At 36.3% G+C, this 15938-nt stretch overlaps 1 protein-coding gene across 2 annotated transcripts in view; it reads left to right on the top strand.

Annotated features, from left to right (window-relative positions):
* The first annotated feature begins 1591 nt into the window (after window positions 1-1591).
* Window positions 1592-15938, top strand: part of anapc1 (anaphase promoting complex subunit 1) — a 64911-nt gene continuing 50564 nt past the window's right edge. The window contains exons 1-6 of one of the 2 annotated variants that reach the window (XM_066678406.1): window positions 1592-2087; window positions 3338-3550; window positions 7165-7326; window positions 9447-9489; window positions 9580-9680; window positions 14557-14639. In XM_066678406.1, coding sequence (XP_066534503.1) covers window positions 3362-3550; window positions 7165-7326; window positions 9447-9489; window positions 9580-9680; window positions 14557-14639 — 578 coding nt within the window. In that variant the 5' untranslated portion in view covers window positions 1592-2087; window positions 3338-3361. Of the gene's footprint in view, window positions 2088-3337; window positions 3575-7164; window positions 7327-9446; window positions 9490-9579; window positions 9681-14556; window positions 14640-15938 lie in introns of both variants that reach the window. The other variant, XM_066678405.1, reaches the window with a different exon arrangement.

The following is a 15938-nucleotide window of genomic DNA, read 5'->3' as shown; positions in this document are numbered from 1 at the left end:
GCTTGCACACAACTTCAAAATATAAGTGATTAGAAGTTTACCATAAAATAATGTATAATATTCAAACTTACATATTTTCAGTCTTACAATGTAAACAATGTTCTAACTTAAATATATCTTACATGCATACTATATGATTGCAGTTACAGAACTGACAACGGCAGCTTGTAACTTTACCACGATGTGTTTTGAAGAGGTTTATATGCTCCTTGGGCCGATGTCTGATGAAAACTCCTAGCAAAAGCCAAACGTGCAACAAGGAAAAGTGATCCATGAGAACTGGGGTACAGAGTTGCATTTAGTTAAAAAAAAACAAAAATAAAACAAAAAAAAAAAACATACACAATGAGTAAATAGCGCCTAAATTTCCCACCTGCGATTCCTGTTAGAGATGAGCAGAGCTGGACCCATGCAGTGGAAAAGCACCATTAGATGTCATCAAATAACAGTAACAATAAGGATGGAGAAATTATTTTATTTCAGGAGCATTTCTTGTTGTATTTTTTAAAATCCTCATAACATTCTGATAATGATGTGTGTGCTCCCAAAAATGCTTTCCCCATTCCTCAATAGGGAACCGTTTCAGTTACAGCTTTTAATTAAAAAAAGGAGAAGGAACATAATTTTTATTGCCCACCACAGAATTTTAAAAAAATACAACATAATTGCACAATGATGTACTAATTCGGTAAAAATGTTATACTAAAACAACTGACAGAAAAGTACAAGTTGTACTCCCCTCTTGTGGATTTGTCCAGCTGTAGTCAGGCAGCATGTGCGCAAGTGTTTTGGGGGGGGTAGCTTTATAAGGAGGGCTGAAGTTAGGGGGTGGAATTTTTTTTCAGTGGAATATTTTCAAAGAATAGCTTAGACTTACTGGTTTCTACAAAATAATATACAAAGCTAGCTTGGAGTCTCTCTGGTTTCTTTCTGGGCTGTGTTCTGTGAATCTGTGCAATGGCAAATAGTTTACATGGTTCATGGGTCAGGAAGATAGGCCTTTAGTTAAGGGGTCAAGAATGGCTCTGCTGTAGATTTGCAAATAATCTTGTACAATACAGAACCCATATTTTGACACTAAAACAAGTTCCATATTGAACAACACATGACACACTTTATTCCGTATTTTTGAGATAGAATATTGAAATAGAATATTAAGACAGACGATTTGGTTGAGACAGACTGAAACACCGAGGCTCTCCCGCAACTGGAGGGAGAGGGAGATAATCACAACATTCGTCCTAGACCTTACCCGGATTTCATCCTCCTTGCGCCCTAGTAAAGACTCATGGTCAGGCCCGTCACTAGAGGTTAATGTTTAGGGGGCCTAAGCTTTAACCATGGGGTTCTGGAGTAATTGCCTCATAGCAGCATATGTCTCTGAAGAAGTACAAATTAAGCAAAGCCACAAGGAGCTGCTGCCTAAAGCAAGTACATTATATATAGGGTAATATATATATATATATATATATATATATATATATATATATATATATATATATATATATATATATATATATATACAAATTCTTATTTTAAAATAAGTAAGATTGCTATTTTACACTGTTTAAGACTTGTCAATTAGTAAGTGCTTCATATGAATATATTAGGTCAACTTCTCACAACTACGTATGTGGGTTGTGGCTTTTTTCTGTTATTTTTGGGTACAGTAAGGGTAATTCAGGTAAGGTATAATTCTGTATATTTTAAAAGTATGGCCAAAAGAAAAAGAAAAATAAGTTGACAGTACGGAGTGGAGAGTGTCAGTGCAATACCCGTGATATGTAAAGTATTTGTATCAAAGGGTGGGCTCTGACGGACTGTTCTGATGGTGTTTAGATCAGTGGAGCGGAAACCGATTCGCGCGCTCTCTCCTCACTGGCTGCGCTCGCAGGACGAGGTTCACGGGAAAGCAAGATGTCCGCGTTCATTTGAAAAATGAGTGTTGACCTGTTTCTAACGATTCAAAGCTGCGTTTAGATGTTTTTATGCAGCACTTCAGTGTTAGTGCATTTCAGCAGGGGAAAATACAACGGGAGGAGAAGAAAGGACTCCGAGATAAGAGCCGGAATATTCGTTATTACCAGGTCAGTGAATGAGAGCGGCTTTAGAGCTAATGCTAAACCTGTGACCTCAGACAGACCTGCGTTAACATTTATATACCCCTGAGCAAGTCAGCGCTTAAACTAGTTATACTCCCTATCTTTCGTGTTTCATTTAAGCTAACGTTCAATTCGGTGCCAGCAAATTTCTCTGCAAAAGCTACCACTGGTGCATTTCAGGTCCCGCATATGTTATACTAAGAAGTTCAGGTGTAAATTGTGAATGGGAACAAACTACACTGTGATTATAACGTTTTATGAACACGATCTCATTCAACACTGCTTCTGAAATGAGGCGTATTGCTAGGTAGTGTTCTCCCTTTTGCTGCAGTAACTACTCACTTCTTAAAGCAACAAGTACATTGTAGGCTGGAGGCTAGTGGGAGCTCTCTGCATCACTAGTTAATGGTTAGGGTTAGTTTTAGTGTAAGTGAGGTCAGGTATTGGATGTTTAACATATTTCTGGATCACAAGCACCACTCCAAATGTAATGGATAGTACTTCATCATTCCAGAAAACAGATTAATAGCTCCACACCCCAACACTACAGATTTTACACAATTCTAGCAAGTACTGGGCCTTGAGCATGGTACAATTAAGCTCATGCACAACTGCTCCAGCATGGCCTATTTCATTTAAGGTTTTTCTGGGAGATTATGCAAACTGTGTTCACAAGTGAACAATTGTGTCCCCAGTGTGTGTCTTGAAGCACACACTGGATGTCTGGTTGATATTCTTAATGTCTGCACATGTTTGACATGTAAAAGATTTTGTAAACACTTTGTTCTTTTTTTACCTGACAACTTATGGTTAGTATAATGCTGTGCAATTTCTTTTTAACAGCTATGTACAAACGTCTATGAGCAGCTGTAGCCTGATTGTTAGAAAAGAGGGCTTAGGACTGAAAGGTCATTGGTTTGATTCATACGACCGGCAAGAAAATTGAGGGTGGTGGGGGTAAAGGAACAGCACTGTTCTCCTCCCTCAATCCATGGCTGAGGTGGCATTTAGCAAGGCACCGAACCCACAACAGCTCCCTGGGTGCTGGGGATGGTGGCCCACTGTTCTGGGTGTATGTTCGCAGCCCCTAGTGTACTAGTATGTGTGTTCACTGCCGCTGATGGGTTAAGTGCGGAAGACGCATTTCATTGTATGTTGTACGATGACAAATAATGGCAAATTGCACATTATAAGCCACTCGCTGACACTTTACTGTTTCTCAATGTGTCTTCCAGAAATAATGCTGATATTGGGAACTCATGTCGAACGTGTTTGAAGAGAGAGCCACAATGATAGCCGCCGGGGAACTGCAGTCGTTTGTCCCGTTCGGTCGTGAGCACTGCAAGAATCACCCGAACGCCGTGAACCTCCAGCTTCGCCAGCTGCAGCCTGCCTCTGAGCTCTGGTCTTCAGATGGAGCCGCCGGACTCGTGGGCTCCCTTCAGGAGGTCAGCCTGCAAGAATGCCAGAAGGTAGCCGGCCTCTCTGGAAGTATATTAAAAAGGAGAGTTTCATAGTTTTTCTTGATAATTCAGTAGTTTTGGTATAATTTGTTGGTATATATTGGTTAATCTGGAAAAGAGAAAGTGTTTCTCTGCCTTAAAAGACCCAATACTTCTTCAGATAAGATTTCCTCATCTTGTCTGAAGATAGGGAGATCATCAGGTCTCAGGGGGACCAGCAGAAATAGAAAAATAGAAATATGAATGACAAATATAAAAACCATTCCAGGCTCATATACAGTGAACTTGGATTCTGCAAAGTAGGGGTGGGCGATATGGCCCTAAAATAATATTACAATATCTAAGGGTATTTTGGCGATAACGATATTCTTGCCGATATGACAAAACACTGAAAAATACTTTTATTAATTTCAAGAACACACTATTGCAACAAAACAAATATTATATTAATAGTCATTAATTCATTCATTCATTGTCTGTAACTGCTTATAGAGTTCAAGGCTTTGGTGGGTCCGGAGCCTATCCAGAATCACTGAGTGTAAGGTCTGGAGGGTGCACCAGTCCTTCACAGGGTGACACACTCACACATTCACTCACGTCTATGGACAATTAAGTGGTCAATCCACCTGCTGACTTGTGTTTTTAGATCGTGGGAGGAAACTGGAGCAACAAACTCCTCACAGACAGTAACCTGGCTTGGTGTTCCACCCCACAACCCAGCACCCTGGAGCTGTGTGACAGTGGCACTACCTGTTGCAACACCGCCCTATAATAATATTTATTACATGAAGTGATACCTATTTCATATATATTAATAATATTAAATCGATTTTTTAATTAAAGGTTTTATTTTACTTGAAATGTAACCGTTTCAAACGTTGAGAAGTGACAAATTCTTTAAACACTTGCTTATTCTGTAAACAACAGTAACTTACCAAGATTCTGATTTCATAAGAAATATAATGTAGCATATAAATTTACCACACAACCAATGATGTATAGAATATTTAGTGTGCATAAAAACAGCTAACATAAACATTTATAAAAAAAAGTAACATTAAAGCTTCACAGTAAATAGCAAAACTAAATACAGAATAGTTGCTCTGCTGAGCTAATTAGAGCACATTGACTTGTAGGAAAAAATGGGATGTATCTCAAAAATTGATGAAAAATGGAAAACCTTTATTACAGTAAGCAGTTGCAAGATACAAAGATGTACCATGGGTTCAGCGGAGCTAGATTGAACATTGAGTAATAGAAAAACACAGCTTATATAGTTTGACAATACCGCCTTCCATCTCAGCTCCTCCTAAGGAACACAGTACACATGGAACCCTGTCATCTGTGAGGAACTTAATGTGTACTGAGTTCTATCACCTTCATGTCTAGACTAGTTCACTTTGTCTGTGGTTGTTGATTACTCAGTAATAAACTTCCTTTGATATTGATTAGGTCTTCTGGTCCCACAGTGAGAGCTGTTGTGGCTCTTCCTGCTTTGCCTGTTTATATACTAAATATGCCAAATGGTCAACCTATCTCTAGGAAGACACACTGGTTTGGAACATTTATTATGATATTAATATTGTTGATTGCAGCAAGTTAAGCCAGTCACATTTGGGTCCATGCTGTAATTTCTTACAGACTGTTGAACTATTCCAGCGTTTCTCAAAGTGTGGGGTGTGTAGGTATTCTAAATCTAAAGAAAAGAGCAGTTCTTTATTAATGAGCCTGTTTTTATTAATGCCTCCCTCTTTTGCCTATAAAACTTACTCAGTCAAAAGCACCCATACAATGGATTCATTTATAGCCCTTAAACCTAATAAAAGAGCATTATATGGGACCCCAGAAAAACGTAGCTTGCCTGTAACCAAATTATGCTTTTATTCGCAAACATTTATTTTGAAAATGCGCCACTGTTAACATGTTTTGGCAGCGAGTCAGATAAGGTTGGGCTTCTTTCAGCGTTCGTTAAGGCACCTGTTCAAATATAATGCTCCAATCATCAGCTTCACTGGCTTCAGCTTCACCATCATAGTCTGGTTTATAAAGTTAGTTTTTACCAGCTCTAGGCTTGAGGTCAGTAACGAGCACAACAGATAACAATGACTGCTAATTACAGTTATGAAAGCGGCTTGTATATAACTGTTAGGAAAACAGAAGAGGATCTAAGAGTTAGTCAACGTTAATATTAGCTGTGTTCAGGTTGTGAGAAAGCGCTCTAAACATGCAGCAAGTTAATGTTAGTCTCTGGCCTTGTCCCAGATTGCACACTGCTGCATGGAATTGTATGGAAAAAAATACACACATACCTACCACCTTTAGCAGTGTTTCTGTAGTGTAGTATGTAAAGTTCCATAGTGTGTTGTTTGGGGGACAGCCTCACTCTCTAACGTTAATCAAATGATGTTCCACATCATTATAAATGCAGTATTTTACTGCTTTATCTACATAGGAATCAGCTTATAGCTATCTAATATTTTGGGTATTGGGTTGGCTTTGACTCCGAAAATATATCCCCCACCAGTATCAAACTCACTCCTACGTCCTTGCACCTGCTTTTGCTCATTTTTGCACAGATTGAAAAGTGAGAAATTGAAGTACAGTTTAATTAGTAGGCCAATTTTATGTATTTTTGTATGTCTGAACATTGATGTTAATGTTGTATCTGGTGTTATAATGTTAAGCTATTGATTTAGAGATAGAAGTTAATGTTACTTAAATAAATTTGAAAATTGTAAACTTGCATGTGTATTTTATTACCATTTTTTTGGGGTCAATATGGGACAGGTGGGGCATGGAAATTCTCTTTTGTCTGAGCTGGGGATTGGGAATGATAGATACATTTGAGAACCCCTGAACTATTCTAACGGCAGTTTTGAGTTTTCTCGTCCTCAACCTGGTGCCTCTGTTTGTGGGTGGTGAAAGAGAACTGTTGTTATACGCTTCTTTGATTTCTTACATATTAACATGGTTTATTGTACATCTGATATTTTGTAACAACACCACACGACTGAAATCACTCTGCTTTTTTGAAGCAAATTCCTCCTCCACAGAGCTACTTTCCACCGTAATTCACTGAGCCTAACTAACTCATGTAATGAACATATGCCATATTATGGTTAACTGCTATAATGACATCATTACGTAAACACATTAGAATATCACTATTATCACAATATTTATTGTTTTTATTATTTTTTTAAATTATAACTATATGGCACAGCCCTCCTGCAAACACAATGTACATGAGCAAGCGAAGGAAGACAGTTGCAAGTAAAATCTCCCTCAGAGCACAAGAAACAAACCTTGGAAGGCATCAAAACATAAGGGGGAGCCCATCCTCCTCTGGTTGACACCTGTGATTGGTAGTAATAGGTGGTTCTTGGCTACGTTAAGTAGAGAAAGGCACCAGACTCTCCCTAGAGACTGGCAATGCTAGACTAACCTACATGAAATTCTTAATCCTAGTGTAATCTTGAAAATGTTTTACAACTTTTTGGAAGTCCATTCCTAAATTTGAAGAATGAATTTAAAATCTTGTTAAGATTGTACCATAAGTCTACTCACCTTTTTTTTTTGTCATGTTTTTTGTTGAACAGGAATCTTGGCAGCTTAAGAAGGGTTCTACTCTCACGACCGATGACGCAGATTATGAAGAGGAGCTGTACGTGGCTGGACACATGGTTATCTGGAGTCGTGGGAGCAAGGGTCAAGCTTCCTATGTGTACAAAGCTTTCACAGTGGACAGCCTAGTTCAGCAGGTATTGCCTATCACAGTTTTGCCTTTTAATGGTAATAAGTGATTCACAGATGGTAAGTTGAGAAATCAATTGTAGGATTTGTTTAGACTTGACCAATATTTCAAATTAAAAAAATAAAATTTTCTGGAAGAGCAAAACATTTAGGTGTCAGACTATGGTAAAATAACCTCATTTTATTCCAAAGCTGACAGCAGCATAAACTTCCTATGTCAGTGCCTGCTTAATAGAGACCGTACTCCAATTATATTTAAAATTCTTTAAAGTTTTTTAACATGCTGCCCAATATCGAAATGCAGTTATGCATTCTTTGGCTCTTGAAATCCTTGAGATTCAAACCTGTGATTTGAACTCACAAACTCTCTTCAATACAGCATGGTCTTTGCCAGTTAAGGCACTTGGTAGCTTATCATAACATCTCTTTATTGAACATGGAGTTGATCAGATTTGGGGCTATATTAGTGATAAGACTATATCCAGAAGAGCTTACGGTAAATAATATATCACAGCTAATGCCTGCTGTTGGGGACCTGAAAATCATACAAAAGATAATTAAAATGACCTTGTTTCTTCACTCATTGTCTGTTTTCCAACTCCACTTACCATATAAGTGCACTTTGTTGGTTCCATCTGTTGTTTGCTAAAGCCTGGCTTATACTAAAGGATTTTAAAAATCCCAATCGATGTTGAAAGTGTGAGACACCCAACACATAAAGACATTTTTCAGTGCTTGATAGTTGTTGGTCCTCAAAGTACCCACACTACACGATCCGCCCTGAATGAAACACCACAGATTTCTCCCATGGATAATGGCTTTTGAGTTTCTCCCCAAATTGGATAATAGCTTTATGCAGCATCTCTTGCTCATATGTCTTGCACTCCCATCTACAGTTGCCATCTTTCTGAATTCGAATGAAGGAATGTGAGAATTATTAATCTATTGTGATTTTTATGTATAAAGAATTACTTTAGTAAAATTCAGTCAGATTTATTGTCACCACAAATGTGTTGAGGGAGAAGGAAATGTAGTTTCTCCAGTACATGGAACTAAAACCAATTCTATCTAAAAGGATTGCTCACAGTGTAAATTCCCAGTGTTTCAGCAGTGACCTGCTCTCAGCGCTGCCGCAAAACTAACCCATGTTGTAGGCGCTGTGATTTCATTGGCTGCAGCACTTAATGATCGACAGCTAACACTGGCTGTTGATTGACTTAATAAAAGTGACAACCAGTGAGAAGCCTGCTCTCTGTTTAGGGGTAGTCAAATGGGCTCTACATTGTAGTTATATGGGCTCTGCTTTGTAGTCATATGGGTTCTACAGGTATTACGTTGAAGTGATGAAGAGCTGTACTGGGGCTGCGTATCTATTACATATCTTATACACATCTGTGAAGTTGTGGTTGGAATAGTACATGTGTGCAGGCTTGGGCCAATGGAGTGGTTGTGCGCAATTTTAAACGTCCAAAAGTAGTGATGCAAGATATATCGCTATATTACTTGCCAATATATATATATATTTTTTTATTATCTGCTCAATGTTGGAATTTTAGCGGATGTTACAGTTACATGTGGAAGTTTTTCACAGTTTCTGCAGAGAACAGTCTCTGGTATTAAATTTGTCTGTGATGAAATCTAATTTAAAATGGGCGACGCTCAGTACATGCACTCAGATAGCAGTGTAAACACACACACACACACACACACACACAGTCCTTCACCAGCTGTCAAAGGACACTGCCCAACAGATACTGTCCAGATCCAGATGCTCTGGATATCTATCCTGACTCTAGCTGTCACATTGAGGTGATTATATATTCCAGCAGCACTTCTGTGTATAAGATCCTTTCATACAAATGCAACACACCACCATCATGTCACTGTCACTGCATTGCAGAGAACGAACCATGCAATTAGTAATGGCTCTGTGTGGGTCCTGTGGGTGTTTTAACCATTGATGAACAATATTAACAGTGAGTAACTACAAAGTGCTACTTAATGGGCAATGAAGCTGATAAACAATGAGTACAGGAACAAGGAAGTTATTTTAATATTTTGTTTGATTAAGGTATGTTTAAGGTAATGAGGTTTTAAGAGAACATTGTCTTCTTGTGTTCTCCTTTAGGCGTTGTGGTGTAATTTCACTGTTCCTCAATCTTGTAAAAATGGTAAGCATTCTTTTTTTTTTTTTTTCTTGTATATTGTTATGGTGATTTTATGTGTCCATACATTTAATGCTTCCTGTCTTTGAAATTCAGAAAAGGACATAGTTGAACAGAGTGTCTGCATAGTCCAGAGCATGTGTGTGAATGTCCACACCATGAGTGGCAAGGACTTCATCTCTCCTCTGCCGTTTCAGGTATAGTACGATGTAGAAAGTGGCCCAAACCTGATTTTCTGACCAAACGTTGTTTTCTTTTTAAAGTAATGTATATCCAGTGTTAATCTGAAGACATCACACTCCTAAACAGAACTGCATGTGCATAAGAACATTGCTTCACATACCACACTTGTCTAGAGGTAAAGGTCTGTGTACCTCCCAAGCAATTTTTTAAAATGGAATATTACAAAATGATCTGTTTTCTTTTTCAAAAAAACATTCTAAAAATATTGTATAAATTAAAGACTTGATAGAATGTAAAAAATTTTTTTTTTTTTTTTACAAAAAAAAAGATTTTTAAATGACAGGGGTGTTTCATTGTCAGAATGTACGCATAAACTTTGCTGGGGGTCTCTTGCAAACATGGGCTCTCAAAAGAGAAGGACATGGGAGCTAACAAAATGAGTTTAATATTCAGATGATCCACATTTTAAAGGTGACGCTAATGAGTTAAAAAAAACCCAGCACTTTATAAAATGTTGAGAATATTTCCTCATTGTTTTTTTTAGCTGTCCAATCTGTTCTAACAGATATAACCTGTTTACCAAGCCCAGGTGTCTGTAAATGGGTTAAAAAAAAAAAAGTCTTGGTTCGGTTTGCTAAACTCCAAACACTGAAAAAGCATTAACTGAGATAAGGATATTACTCTGTTCCTGCACCATAGGTGGGTAATATTTTTGCGTTTTCTTAAAGATAAATGTCTCCAAATTTGGGAGACAACTAACTGCATTACCGAAAGTGCTACAGAACTAAACAACTCGTTACAAATGAATTTCTGTGGTAATTCAAATAGTAAAAAATGTACCGACTAGTTAAACTTCAGCCATGTACAAACAACAGTGGTCATTTTCCATCAAACATACCATTCCACTCTAAAATATACTGAGCTTCTGAACATAAACACATCAGAGAGAACAGCATTTTCCCATAATAGTAGACATCCTACTATTAATCATTAAGCATCCTTCATACACACATGAAAATTGTGTTGAAAAAAATGTATTCTCTTCCATTTTTTCCCCCAAATGCTTAGTGCTAATTTCCATGAGCTATTTATTTTTTCATAAATCAGTGACATGCAGATTAAGATGCAGCCCTTTCTCATTCTCTAAATTTATCAAATTAAAACAAAAATGTACATACACAGATTGTTCATTGTTGTCATTTGTCTTTTGTTTTGTTTTTTTGTATGTTTTGTAATACATTGCTGAAGTACTATATTGGACAGAAACATTTAAAATAAGTCGCACAAAAAAACACAATTTTAACCCAGAGACATCATACAAAATGGCTATTTTTTTAGAGGTGGTAAGCAAATCTTGAGACAGATTGAATTAATAAGTTAGTAGAGTATATTATTTATCATTTTTATCCCAATATCCAATTATTGGTTTCTGATGGTGTCTAACATATAGTAATTTGATGACACTCTAGAAATTATTATTGGATACATAATAATTATAGTTATAACTGATTTTTCAATAATTTAGTTACATTTGCCGCATTAAGATATGCAAGGTAACTCAGAACTTTGCTGGGCATTACCCAGAGAAGGTGTTTGTGAACCTATAAATCCAAATAATTTTTTTCCAGATATAACTTAGACTATATCCTGCCAGTCCCCTAGTACAAAGTCTGGAAATGTCAAACTGAGCCAGTGTTAATGAAGAATGTAATTTTCCTCAGAATTCACCATTATATAAACCATGTGGGACATCTCCTGTAGTGAGAATGTGTCTGACAGGGAATATCTTCAGCTGTATGCTACATGTGTGAAAGGGCAACTCTGGAAAATACACGCTGGAACATCCTTATATATTCTTTATTTTTGTTATTTTAAAAATAAATCTTATACATTTTTTAATTAAGACAATTTTTTCCTCATAATATCACAGAGCATGCTTTTAGCTGTTCCTCTTTTGCATACCATTAGTTGGTCCTGTGTGGGATTTGAAAAGCATAATCATCTTGATTGACTCTGTTAGTGTTGTTGGCTAGCGCTTGTCTGATCCATTCTTGCACTAGTAATAATGACAAATTTGGCACAGTGACAGCACAAAAGGGTTTGCATGCAGACAAGCACCTACACTTAGACAACACATTTGACAGACTTGGCAAATGCTATTGTGATTTGCATGAGCACTGATGTGATGTTTGAGGGTTTAATTTTCCCTCTTTTGGTGTTTGTTAACCTGCTTTCTAAATTTAAATCCTTTTTCTCTCATAACCTATAGATTGCAGTGAAGAAGTACTTGCCCCTTTCTCAATTTCTTCAAATTTTGCTTATTTATTGTGTTTCAGACAATTAAATACATTTTAAAATGATATAAAGACAATGAGTAAACATTAAAAGCAGCTTTTAAATTATTAGCCCATTAACTGAAGATAAAATGATTTAAAACCCATATCACTTGTGTGAAAAATGTAATTTACCCTAAACATAATATATTGTTGTGCCACCCTGGCCTGTAACAACTGCAATTAAATACTTACAATTTTACAACACTGTGTAGGACTTTTGGCCCTTTCTTCTTCTCAGACTTTTTCAAATTCAGCTACATTACAAGGTTTTTAAGCATTAACTTTCCTTAGACCTTGTCACAGCATCTCAAGTCTGGATTGTGACTTGTCAGACACTCTAAAACCTTTTTTTTCTCCACTCCTCCTTTTGAGAAATTCAAAGCTGGTTTGCTTTTGTGCTGCAGATCATTGTTCAATAAATGAAATCTCTTTTTTTGTTATGCTATTTTTTTATCTTTTGTTTTGTTATTTTGATATATTAAAATTAATTTGATTATATGAAACATTGAAGTGTGAAACATTTGCAATAAAAATGGGAAATGGTAAAAATTGTTTCACAGCACTGAATACGTATCTAATATTAAAGGAATACAATGTAAGAATTGTATCTGAGTGATGTTTACATAAGTCAAAAGCTCTCGAGGCTTCAGCTTTTGATGAGCCCGGAGAATATGTGTAATCGAATAAAATAATGTTGACTACATGATAAAACCCATATCACTCATAATACACACTGTATTCATTTTAATCTATGTTATTACAACCATAAAGTGTAACTTTGGTTGTACTATAGACGTTTTAACCACAGCAACTGACAAAAAAGCGCTTATTACCAGAATTAATGTCTAATGTTAAAAAGTGAGCTAATCCAGTGTTCTGACGAGTTGTGCTACCTTCCTGAAATGTTCTTACATAGTGTACTTTTATACGTACAGTTGTTTAACAGAACTATAAGCAGAAGATATGCACAATCCAGAGCCCCTTATTAAAGAAATTATATGATTATGGTGATAAATTTTATATATATATATATATATATATATATATATTCTTTTTATACATTTAATTCACTGTGTACAGTTTTGGAACATTCAATAAAAGAATAACAGTATAAAATTGTATAGTGCACTGGAGAATAACAGATTTAACATGAAAAACATAAAAACATTAAGAATTTTGGATCTGAGCATGCGCAGAGCGGCAAAGTAACACATTTCAACAAGGTAACACCTGCTAAAGTTAGTAGACACTGCCACTCGCCCTTGTTCATCAGTAACTCTCAAAAACCTGATTATAACACTGTTCTCATTAAAGCTGGGGTTCCACACAAAGTGTAACTCTAGTCATTTAATCCACATAGCAACTGGAGAAAAGCTCTTATTACCAAAATTGATGTGTAAAGAGAAAAAGTGAGCTAATCCCGCTAATATTAGCAGCCTCAAACCCTGGCTCGCTGCTCAGTAACTCTTTAAAAACTAATTCTAACACTTTCGTCAACAAAATGTATCACTAACACATGAAAAAAAAAAAAAAGGCCAAAAAATACTCCTACTTGTGTCCTCGTGTCTGTTTCAGCTCACTGTACTGTGTAAATTCAGTCCAGTATTAACTGTGGTAATGCTCTCTTTTTTTTCTGTCTTATCCTCCTCCTTTCTCGCTGCCATATAATATCCGTATCAGGAATACCAAGCTAGATTCTTCTTGTAACTAGGTAACCAAACACCTGTGAGATTTGAGCCATAAAGTGTTATGCATTTTCCACAAGAGTCATCTGCCTCATGATTCAGAAGTTGCTTAGTCCAGTAAACCAGCAAAGAACCCAGTGTAGCAATCACAGAGGCTCTATTTTACTTATTACAGGAGAGACATCACAATCATTTAGAAACTGTAATTTTAAAGTAAAAATACTAGTGTTCCTTTAAGTTTCACTTGATAAAAAAACTCTGATCACACATATTTATATACACAGGCAGTCACACATGCACTAAAGTTTTATTTAAAATATGTAGTTTATGCAGACCTTTTGCTGAATATATGTAGCTTGAGAAAAGTCCATAGAAAAGCATATTAAACACAAATAATTTCTAGAAAATTTGGGACATTTGCAATAAAAAAAATGTCTCACATTTACTTATATTTAAAATTTTTTTTTCTTTTAAAAAACTGTAAATCGTATACAAGTAACACAGTTCTGGAAGGTTCCACCATTAGCAATTTAACTGGTAACAGGTTAAGGTCATCAAGTATAAAAGGAGCGTCTGCAAAAGGCTTAGTCTTTACAAGCTAAACAAATAGGCTGTATTTCACCACTTGGTGCCAAACTTGATGTCAGGCAGTTCAAAGACAATGTTTCTCAGCACAACACTGCAAAATGTTTAGGTCTTTGACCATCTACAGCTCACAAGGACATGAAAAAATTCAGGAAGTCATGGGCAATCATGTTTTAAAATATAGTATAGGACTCAGCAGAAATAAAAATGAATTGCAGTTCCACATCCAGGAACATGAAAGCTGTCTTAATTAACTACCGTTTACCATTCTTTCTGCCCTTTAGGTCTCTACTCTCTGGCCAACCAAGTTTGGCTTGCTTTTTGAACGCAAACACGTAACATCTGATGCACCCATGAGTCCCACAAGGTATTCTGTATTTTTCTCTCTGTTACCTTCTATTGTGCCCTTAAATAATGTTATGTTTTGCTACCTGCAGGTTCTGTCAGAAATATCATAGATACAAAATTAACCAACAGTGCAAAACAATAGTAAAATAGCAGTGATTTAGTTACAAGAAAGAGATTATTTATAAGAGTTAATTTTTGGTGTTGGGGCATCACTTTTTGAAAAATTGTGTTGCCCACTGATATTTGTATTATAAACATGCTTTGTTTCACTTCTGCCACTACATGTGATCACTGCAGACTAAAGCTTTATACTATCCTTCCCATACAGAAATGCTGGATTAAGAGAGCATGAAATGTAAAGTTGTGGCAGTGGCTTGATTAAAACAGTGGGGCTCCTCATAATGTTCCAGTAATAATGCCTTCTGTTTCACAATAGAAAAACAAAAAAATACTTTTTCCCTTCAATTCAAAAAAGACTTGAATTCAGCCTTATGACATCTTGCATGTATGTGCATTTCAATTGTTGGTGCTTTTCCACTGCATGTTACCTACACTGTTGTACTTGACTGTACTCTAAAGTTTTGCTATTCCAGGACCTGGTAGATAAAATTTTAGTATGGGCTCAAATGTGATATGTAAACCTTGCTGAGTGCTGATTGGCCAGAGAGACTTGTAAACTCTATGCAACAAAATGAAGGCTTCTAGCTCATGTAGACATATGTAAAATCTCCAAGCTGAAGTTTTATTTTCTTTCTTTCTTTATTTTCTTAATATAAAAATCCAAGTCAAAATGGCAGCTCATAAAATTATGCTATGTTCTTTTGAAGAGGTTCAAACATTTGTTGGATTGGTGGCTGATCAAAAAAATAATCACTGAGCAGTGTTGCAAGAGATGAAAGAACTATATTCAATTTTCTGAACAACAGCAACAAGTGAATTCATATTATAAACAAACCTTAATGTTACCGCCTTATGTTGTTGTGGTTTCCAAAGCCATTGTTTCATATTACAGTGTTTTGCGATGTCACCAATTACATTTATGGGGTAAGATGTAGTGGAGAACTTACCAGGTACCAAAAAGCGGGTAGTCATAAGTGTAGGTACCATGCAGTGGAAAAATGCCAATAGTGAGTTAAAGCCCCTGGGAACCCATTTTGAAATTTTGTGTTTTTGTATAATTCTAAACTTGGGATTCTGTGAAATGTTCAGCAAAGTTTAAATAAATAACACAAAACAGAATTATGATAAATCTCTCCTCATATGACCAGTACTGCTGTACTCTATGTAGAATGGGCAGTCTTATATGTGGGTAATGCTT

The sequence above is a fragment of the Hoplias malabaricus genome, chromosome 8, assembly GCF_029633855.1.
Source record: "Hoplias malabaricus isolate fHopMal1 chromosome 8, fHopMal1.hap1, whole genome shotgun sequence".
Lineage (NCBI taxonomy): Eukaryota > Metazoa > Chordata > Actinopteri > Characiformes > Erythrinidae > Hoplias > Hoplias malabaricus.
This window is presented reverse-complemented; position numbering and strand designations above follow the sequence as displayed.